The following is a 10,093-nucleotide window of genomic DNA, read 5'->3' on the forward strand; positions in this document are numbered from 1 at the left end:
TTTTAAATATGGCTTATTCAACATATTTAATCTCAGTGTCGGTGAGCTTGGTGCCCTCACTGTCAGCATCATCCTTGAGTGACAGCAACGTCGTCAGCATGTCCACGTGTTTCCCTCTGAATTCTTGAGGCCTTGAGCTTTTCTCTCCTCGTCATTTGATCAAGAAGAAGACCCAGAAACTTTCGGTGAGGTGACCGGAAACAGAGGCTGGGATTTTATTAGGTGCGACGGCTTCACCATTATTCCTGAAGATTGTTCTGCTTAATGTAGGCCCAAATCTGCTTCAGAGCTTAGGTGCGAGAAGTCTTGGGGGCACCCACAAAGGCTTGCATCTCAGGCGATACTTTTCGAGGCTTCATGATGTCGCGGGGCTCGCAGGGGATGGTGGTAGTTCTGCGGTGGTTGTTGAGAGTGATGATGGCGGAGTAGAGGAGGAGGTTGAAACTGAAGTTGAAGATGGTAATGGTAATGAGGAGGAGATGGGTGAGAGCCGACGAGCTCTTGAAGCTGACCGATGAGCTGTCTCAGCATAGCCAGCCCTTCCATGCCCCTCACAGGCTCTCTCTCTCTCTCTCCATCTTTCTCCCTCCTCTCAACGGGTGGGATATTATTGTTCTTGTAAACGGCAGAACCAAGATCTGGGTGTAAAACGGCTTGAGGCATCTTCGCTCGTGTCAACCATGTTAGGTTGCATAGGGACATTGTAGGATTGTTGTGACTGTGCAACAGGCATCAAATAGACTAGATACTGCAGGTGATCCATTTGGTGATGAGGTTGTTACTGTGATGGCAGCGGAGGCGGAGTTGTTCTTTTTTAAGGAGGACGAAGAGGACTTGAGGAGGACGGAGCCATTGCTGGCGACGGCGGTTGAGTACTCGTAACAAGGAGACGCCGAAGCAGCCGCCCGCTTGGAGCTGATGCATCTGAGAGAGACCCCCGTGTTGTTGCTACCAAATCCCGCCGGCATCGAGCAAGCTAGTGGCACCGACCTCGCCTATGGTGACTCGGACGTTGACATCGACGACTTGAGAGGGGTCGAATTTGAGAGGCATCGAAGATAAGGACGACAGTGAAGACTTTCTGACCAAGTTTCTGATATCTCTGGCATCTTCAATCTTGGATTCGATATCGCCATGGGTGAGCTTCAAGGAGATTTCGAGTATAAGGGTTTATTTCCTTTGGCTCCCTGTCTCTGTCCATTCTTCATCTTCTTGCCAACCTTGTCCAGGCCCATGAACAACAACCACATGTTTCCCCTTGACCCAGCATAATCTCTCTCTCCATTGCCTAACTTGCATTGTGTCACGATCTCATATCCTTTTTGTTTTCATTCTCTGCAGGTTCACGGTGGAGGTTGTGGTGAGATCTCATGGTGTGAGATGAAAAAATGAGAAATAACCGACATAGCTTTTTGTGTCGTTTCCCACAGACGGCGCCAAATGTTGATGCACAAAACCGGAGGTCTTGGAACAACGTAAATTCGACCGTGAATCTGCATGAAATGTAAATAACACAAGATGTATCGTGGTTCACCCCAAGGTTTGGGCTACGTCCACATTGAATATGTATTTATCTGAGGGAGAGAGAGCTCTGAGAGTGAGAGCTTTGAGAGGGGGTGAGAGGGCCTAGGAATTGGCATCCTCTTAATTGTAAGGGTGATGAGTGCTTTTATAGAATAAGGACTCCTCACTTATTACATATTTGCCCATTCCTTTATTACATAATTACATTTAAATCCCCCAAGTATTTATATTTATTACATAATTACATTTAAATCCCCCAAGTATTTATACGAGGTCTAAATACGAGGCCTTAAATATGGTATAAACAGCTTATATGGCAGGGGACAAGCTGCCTAGCTCCCTACCTTGTTCTCTGGGATGAGAACAACCTTTGTTACAATTCTAAAAGGTTCTTGAAAAAATCTGCTACTTGTGCTCTATTCGTCTCCGCGAGAGGCAAGTGTTTTGAAATAATATTTTACTTGTGCTATTTTTCTCTGCGAGAGGCAAGTGTTTCTGTGTGCATCGTCTGGTGTTCAAGTAGGTGACGAGGGATGTTTAATCTCAGCAGTAAAATTTCATAAAAGTAATTTGACGACTCTGTGTGCAATTCTCAATTTTTTCAAGATCATAAGAAATCCATAAAAGAAGTCTATAGAAATCTATAAGAGAAATCCGTATAAATCTGTTAAAATCTATGTACAATTGTAAAGTCTTTTAAAATCCTTTAAAATCTATCACTTAGAAAAGTCTATTAAAATCATCTGAAATTCAAATTGACTACACCATCCTTAGTTTTAATGAAAAGAGATAAATAAAGGTGTAGTGAATAGTACTAGAGAAAGATAAAAATGTGATTTTTCGTTAAAAGTAAACAGTATCGGAAGTGTAACACCTCACCCCCATTTTATTTAAAAATGGTTTTTAATTCTTAATTGGTGTGCCCAAGGGGCCACCTTCTGTTTTTGTGTCCCCCCATTCCCGTCACTCTTCATTCTCTCTCTGTCCCTCCCCCGTGAACTCCCTTCTTTCTTCTTCTTCTTTTCTGTTTTCTTTTCTTCCTTCTTCTGTCTGTCTCTCGGCTCTCTCTCTTCCCCTGGACTCACTAGGACCGAGTCACCATCGAAGAGAGGCTCGCAACGAACCCCGGACCCTGCCCTGCGAGTTCGACGACACGGAGTAAGCTCTGGCGAGCACCGCCCCTTTCAAGGCCATTTCCGGCCAAACCACGACGAGTTGGCCGGCGTGCAAGGTATCAATCTCTTCGTCTCGTCGAGTAGTACAACTTTCCTTTTTGTTTCACTCAATTTCGTTGAGTATTGGAAACGTTATACTCATTTGAACCTTACCCAGTTTCCGGCGAGTCCGACGGCTTTCGAGGCGTTTTCCGGCCAAACCACGGCGAATTAGACGTCGTGTGAGGTACCATTCTCTTCTTCTCTTCAAGGGCTATAACTTTTGTTTTTGTCTCGCTTGATTTCGTTGAGTATTGTTAAAGTTATGGCCGTTTAAAGTGGGATGGGTTTCCGGCCGAATTTCCGGCCTTCTCTCCCATTGGATCCGGCGACCCACCAAAACCCAAGGCTTTGGGCCTTCCCTGCCTAGCCCAGCCCGTTTTTATTCTATTTAATTATTTATTTTCAGCAGCCCAAAGGGCCTTGGGCCGGTTTTGAGTGAAAGGGCTTAAAGCCCGGTCCTTGTGTGAGGCCTTAAGGCCTTTGTGGTTTGTGTGTGTGTGTGTTTAAGTGCATGCGTACGTGTGTGTATATGCATGCTTGCATGCATGTGCATGCCGTGCATGTGTGTGTTTGTGTGGTGCGTGTGTGTGTTTGGGCTTAGGCCCAAACCACCCATTTTCACCCTAAACCCTTTATAACCCAAATCCTTTAAAACCCTAAACCCATCCAATTCCAAATTCCCTATTTTATTTAATTCAAACCCTTCTTAGAGTAATTCGACGTTCTGGATCCGTTTCCAAGTCCGTTTTCCCAAATTCAATTGCTATTATATAGTTTTATTAATTGGACCCTTTATGTGCTTAGGGGCAATATTGGTGACGTTTTCTTGTTCGTTAGTTTGCATGGCTCTTCGGCGGCTAAGTACTGTGAGTGGACCCCTTCTAAAATGCATGTTTTATAGTAGAAATGCATACATGAAAAACATGATTTGATGATTACGTTTTATGAAACGTTTTGTGAGATAACATGCTTATTGAGGCTACTTTAAATTATTACTATTTTTCCTATAACCCGTGTTCTTATAGAATATCTGATGGATGACGATATGATATTTAGAACATGTTTCGAACACCTCTTTATAGTATAGATGATGGATGACTTTATATTATGAAGTTGTTTTTCAATATATGTATGTTCAATGGTTTTGTACTTATCTAGTGGTTCTTTCCGCTACGGGACGTAGGGATAGATTTCGGTCCGTCCCGGGCGACGGTTTGGTGTTGGCATAGGGCCTGGAGTGTGTTTCCTCTGGCTATTTAGCACAGGGACGGGGAGCCGGCATGGGGCCTGAAGTGTATTTTCCTCTGATTGTCTGCTCAGAGACGGGGAGCCGGCATGGGGCCTGGGGGTTATTGGACAATTCACTAGTGATTATTATATATACAAGTTATGATTTGAGACACTGCACATCATGCTAGGTTTCGGAAAACCTATGTTTATCATTATATATGTGTTTTCATAAAACTTGGGGGTTAGTACGTTGATAACTGTTTTGTTATATTTATATCAAATTGGTCCACTCATGTTTGTTTTGCGCCCCCTTCAGGATTTAGGATCGAGGCATACAATCCCGGCATCCAGGCACTTCCGCATCGGTATCTTCGAGTCCTCTCGGTGTAGGACCCACTTCTGTGTTCATTCAATTTTTATATTAACTCTTTTAATATTCTAGATTAGATGTGTGCTCTGAACACGTTCCTTAAATACATATTCTTTATTCTCTTATATTTATAAGTCTTATCTATCCCTTGTTGTCAGCATTTGCACTCAATAAATGGCTTTCGTCACCCTTCGGGTGTCGGCCAGCACGTGACCATCCCTTTGTCCCTAGGACATCGGGATCGGGGCGTATCAGATTGGTATCAGAGCCTAGTTTGTTCAAAGCATACTTAGGATCTTCTCGTACTAAAGTTGTGTGTCGGTTTTGACATCATTTGGATGTCAGGACTTCTGGATTTGGTGCCATTCGGCGCAGCTATGCGAATCTTTCTCTGTTTGAATTGTCACATTCTGGCTGAATATACAAGAATTCGTGTCGGGATTGTGCCTCATCGGTGACGTGTTTGAATTGTTGGATGACTTTCAGCTTCAAATCGATAGTCTACGACGTGCATTCCCTGGGAATGACGGGCATAGTCGGTGTTACTTAGGAACGACGGGTTTTAGAAATCTCAGATTGAGGAAGTTTGGTCAAGACCAGCTGTAAATTCGAAATGGCGATGCCACTCTGCAACATGCGTTCCCTAGGAATTGCGGGCGGAGTCGGCTTTGCATCAAAATCTTGGGAAACAGAAAAATCTTAGCAGTACGAATTGACTAAGACCAACTGGAGTTCTGAAGCGGTGTTGTACTCTGCAACATGCGTTCCTTAGGAATGGCGGGCAGAGTCGTATCTCTTTAGAAATTACTCGAAACTTTCAAAATGCATATTGAAGAAGCAAGTAAGTGCTAGTGGTGACGACGGTTAGTATGTGGTAGTTGGATTTGGATGATGAAGATCCAAACTTGTTTGGATAAACAAATTCCTTGAATTTCACCTGAGTCTGGTACTCAGTGGTAAAATGCCCCTTGTCCTCGTACTTTTCAGTAGAGGTAAACTTAACCTCTTGCTTGTAGCCCAACTGACCAGTGCTCTTGTCCGTTAACTGTTTAGCCTTGTAATTTTCAGTGTAATGGCTTGAGACTCTACCATATTCATCATTGTACGAAGATCGAGCTTTACTCTAAACTTCTCTGGACTCATTGAGCTTTGGTTGCTTAGAGGCATCACTTTAAGGTAGCCAATCGTGTCACTGCATGCATACGCGGGCTGCTTCGTATCTTTCTTCATCGTCATTCTGTTGATTCAGAGGTTCTATGTTTAATTTTTGAACTTTGAAACAACTTTCACAAAGTATTGTGAATTGCGAAATGTCTTTGGCCTCGTCAAATCTTATTAACAGTTCTTATCTATTCTTGAGCTTAGACCTATTTTCTTTTGGCTAAGAAACCAATCAACCTTATTGTGATGATTAGCCAAATAATCATAAACAGTGACTTCTATTTCTGCATCTTCATTTTCCTTCGCTTGTTTGTTTCTCAAAGTAAAACTGGATCATGCCGGAACATTACACGACGGGTGGAAAAAAAAAGAAAAAAAAAAAAGGTTTGTTCTCAGCATGGTTTCTCGTTCAAATCCAAATATCTTGTACTTCAAAAAGACTTGTTTTGACCCTCAAATTCTTGAGTGTTCTTTCAGCCTTCTCGACATGGTTTCTCGCTTAATCAATGAGGAATTCACGATCGATCGATTCGGCGGAAGTGTGCGCCCAATTTTTATCGTTTTGGATAGGAATGTTAGGAGCATAATATTTTGACAAACTTACCAGACTTACCAGAAAGAGTTCCATGTGGGTATGAGGTTTAAGCTATATGTTGGTAAGAAACTGGTGAAGATTGCAGTGCAGATGATCGGCAGATTGCATCACTATCTTCATGTTGAATTGAATGGTCACCACTCATTATCTTGCTACAATTCATAACCATCATATCTTACTCTGGTAAACCTTTTTGATGATGTTATGTGTTCGTCTCAACGGATATTTCGATTGCTTCACTCCTGAACCTTATTGTGATGAGTACGTGGTTGTTAAAACACTCCTAGAGAATCTATTTGGTGCATTCTGGAATGGCACTACAGAACGGTCGAGGCAAAAATTGGATAATCTTTGCACTTCTCTCGAAATGTGTGTACTCTCTTTTGTTTTTAGGTTGACCATTTGCGAGTCGTTCTTCTTTCCACCAACTTTGACCTTGGTTGACTAGAAATATGCAACTAAGCAAAAATGGAGAGGTGGATTGAGCACTACAACAGTTCCCAAGAGATACTGCGTGTTGAGGAAGATGACTTCTCGTTTTCTGCTTGCTTGGTTCGAGCTTTTGGGTCTACTACTAACATGGTAGCCACTTCTCTTGAATCCCAAGGTACAATTTTCAAATGGGTTCTTTACTGGTGAAACACTGGTGTAGTTGGTCACATTTGGAAGAACTGAGGAGGATATGATGCTTGGTGATGGATAAAGTTTTACAACGACAGTTCTTATTTTGTTCGGTTTGAGTATGGCACTTGTTGTGGCATGGTACGAGAGTTGCTACATGCAACATTGGTTGATAGAGGAGTTGTGCGAGCTTGTATTCGGAGGATCGAATTTACGATGTGTGAAATTGTGCACCCTCAGGAAATTACTGCTTGCTTATCGAGACAACAAATGTGTGATCGATATCACGGGCTGCAGACCGTTGTATCGATAACTTATTCGTTGGATTCGTTAAGCAAGTGGGCAGGAAGATCCGTCTACGGCAATTGTTACAGATTCGTTATTCTTGGGACTCGACCCAAAGACACATCTTTTCTCGGACTACGTGAAGTTACGAATTCTTGGGCGAGATCCATTTCCATTTTCAGTTTTGGTTTTTAGTATAAGTATTTTAACTTCCTTTACTTTAGTTATTTGTTTTTGTCATTTCAATTGTTTTGAGGAAAGTGTTTTTCGTTTTCAATTTTAAGTTCAGCACGAGTTTTCGACCTATATTATTACATCTCTATTTTGACGTTATCGTATTTTATGTACTTACTTTTGACCTTAAGTTATTATGTGTTTTCGACTTAATATTTTTATAAAGTATATTTCTACTTTTACACTGATAGGGATGAAAGTAAGAGTTTAGAGGCATGATAGAGGATTTTGCAACCCGCTCGAGACGGTGTGGCATATTCTCTTTGATGCACCCACTTTGACTTGATTTCTCTTTATACATATATTCTTCTTACTATTTTTGAGTATTTCAGTTTAGCAAGTGATTTAAATTTCGGGACGAAATTCTTTTAAGGGGGGTAGATTGTAACACCTCACCCCCATTTTATTTAAAAATGGTTTTTAATTCTTAATTGGTGTGCCCAAGGGGCCCACCTTCTGTTTTTGTGTCCCCCATTCCCGTCACTCTTCCTTCTCTCTCTGTCCCTCCCCCGTGAACTCCCTTCTTTCTTCTTCTTCTTTTCTGTTTTCTTTTCTTCCTTCTTCTGTCTGTCTCTCGGCTCTCTCTCTTCCCCTGGACTCACTAGGACCGAGTCACCATCGAAGAGAGGCTCGCAATGAACCCCGGACCCTGCCCTGCGAGTTCGACGACACGGAGTAAGCTCCGGCGAGCACCTCCCCTTTCGAGGCCATTTCCGGCCCAACCAAGACGAGTTGGCCGGCGTGCAAGGTATCAATCTCTTCGTCTCGTCGATTAGTACAACTTTCCTTTTTGTTTCACTCAATTTCGTTGCGTATTGGAAAAGTTATACTCATTTGAACCTTACCCAGTTTCCGACGAGTCCGACGGCTTTCGAGGCGTTTTCCGGCCAAACCACGGCGAGTTAGACGTCGTGTGAGGTACCATTCTCTTCGTCTCTTCAAGGGCTATAACTTTCGTTTTTGTCTCGCTTGATTTCGTTGAGTATTGTTAAAGTTATGGCCGTTTAAAGTGGGATGGGTTTCCGGCCGAATTTCCGGCCTTCTCTCCCATTGGATCCGGCGACCCACCAAAACCCAAGGCTTTGGGCCTTCCCTGCCTAGCCCAGCCCGTTTTTATTCTATTTAATTATTTATTTTCAGCAGCCCAAAGGGCCTTGGGCCGGTTTTGAGTGAAAGGGCTTAAAGCCCGGTCCTTGTGTGAGGCCTTAAGGCCTTTGTGGTTTGTGTGTGTGTGTGTGTTTAAGTGCATGCGTACGTGTGTGTATATGCATGCTTGCATGCATGTGCATGCCGTGCATGTGTGTGTTTGTGTGGTGCGTGTGTGTGTTTGGGCTTAGGCCCAAACCACCCATTTTCACCCTAAACCCTTTATAACCCAAATCCTTTAAAACCCTAAACCCGTCCAATTCCAAATTCCCTATTTTATTTAATTCAAACCCTTCTTAGAGTAATTCGACGTTCTGGATCCGTTTCCAAGTCCGTTTTCCCAAATTCAATTGCTATTATATAGTTTTATTAATTGGACCCTTTATGTGCTTAGGGGCAATATTGGTGACGTTTTCTTGTTCGTTAGTTTGCATGGCTCTTCGGCGGCTAAGTACTGTGAGTGGACCCCTTCTAAAATGCATGTTTTATAGTAGAAATGCATACATGAAAAGCATGATTTGATGATTACGTTTTATGAAACGTTTTGTGAGATAACATGCTTATTGAGGCTACTTTAAATTATTACTATTTTTCCTATAACCCGTGTTCTTATAGAATATCTGATAGATGACGATATGATATTTATAACATGTTTCGAACACCTCTTTATAGTATAGATGATGAATGACTTTATACTATGAAGTTGTTTTTCAATATATGTATGTTCAATGGTTTTGTACTTACCTAGTGGTTCTTTCCGCTACGGGACGTAGGGATAGATTTCGGTCCGTCCCGGGCGACGGTTTGGTGTTGGCATAGGGCCTGGAGTGTGTTTCCTCTGGCTATTTAGCACAGGGACGGGGAGCCGGCATGGGGCTTGAAGTGTATTTTCCTCTGACTGTCTGCTCAGAGACGGGGAGCCGGCATGGGGCCTGGGGGTTATCGGACAATTCACTAGTGATTATTATATATACAAGTTATGATTTGAGACACTGCACATCATGCTAGGTTTCGGAAAACCTATGTTTATCATTATATATGTGTTTTCATAAAACTTGGGGGTTAGTACGTTGATAACTGTTTTGTTATATTTATATCAAATTGGTCCACTCATGTTTGTTTTGCGCCCCCTTCAGGATTTAGGATCGAGGCATACAATCCCGGAATCCAGGCACTTCCGCATCGGTATCTTCGAGTCCTCTCGGTGTAGGACCCACTTCTGTGTTCATTCAATTTTTATATTAACTCTTTTAATATTCTAGATTAGATGTGTGCTCTGAACACGTTCCTTAAATACATATTCTTTATTCTCTTATATTTATAAGTCTTATCTATCCCTTGTTGTCAGCATTTGCACTCAATAAATGGTTTTCGTCACCCTTCGGGTGTCGGGCAGCACGTGACCATCCCTTTGTCCCTAGGACATCGGGATCGGGGCGTGTCAGGAAGTGTTTTGTTAAAACTCCCTATTATTAATGGCATAAATCATTTCGTTTGTAAATGACTAGATTTTGAATTTTTGAGTTTGTTTGGATATTGTTGAATACTTGTATTAATGTCATTTTTTTAACGAGCCTACAAGTGAAACACAAACTGAAACCACAACCGTTTGAAACTAAACCGAACCAAAACTAGATGATTTGGTTCCATTTCAATTGCTACCTTAAAACCGAACCGAACTGAAATAATTTTAGTTTCAATTTTAACTTT

General features: G+C 42.2%; 1 protein-coding gene and 2 long non-coding RNA genes across 4 annotated transcripts; all 3 read left to right on the forward strand.

Moving 5' to 3' along the window:
- On the forward strand, positions 1-1,776 carry LOC126607117 (uncharacterized). 2 transcript variants are annotated; one of them, XR_007617500.1, is made up of 2 exons: positions 1-1,250; positions 1,342-1,776. It is a non-coding gene; the product is annotated as an uncharacterized LOC126607117 (long non-coding RNA). The 2 variants fall into 2 exon arrangements; XR_007617499.1 differs by having other exon boundaries at positions 1-1,138.
- A 61-nt stretch (positions 1,777-1,837) lies between these two features.
- On the forward strand, positions 1,838-5,469 carry LOC126588441 (uncharacterized). Its single transcript, XM_050253533.1, has 5 exons — positions 1,838-1,871; positions 2,453-2,755; positions 3,546-3,607; positions 4,288-4,357; positions 4,500-5,469. Exons 1-5 carry the CDS (start codon positions 1,838-1,840, stop codon positions 4,667-4,669), a joined length of 639 nt encoding a protein of 212 aa, XP_050109490.1. The 3' UTR covers positions 4,670-5,469.
- Positions 5,470-7,420: 1,951 nt separating this feature from the next.
- LOC126607107 (uncharacterized) lies at positions 7,421-9,717 on the forward strand. The gene is made up of 4 exons (XR_007617497.1): positions 7,421-7,985; positions 8,087-8,155; positions 8,778-8,839; positions 9,520-9,717. It is a non-coding gene; the product is annotated as an uncharacterized LOC126607107 (long non-coding RNA).
- Positions 9,718-10,093: the final 376 nt, after the last annotated feature.

The sequence above is a fragment of the Malus sylvestris genome, chromosome 2 (assembly GCF_916048215.2).
Source record: "Malus sylvestris chromosome 2, drMalSylv7.2, whole genome shotgun sequence".
NCBI classification, from domain to species: domain Eukaryota; kingdom Viridiplantae; phylum Streptophyta; class Magnoliopsida; order Rosales; family Rosaceae; genus Malus; species Malus sylvestris.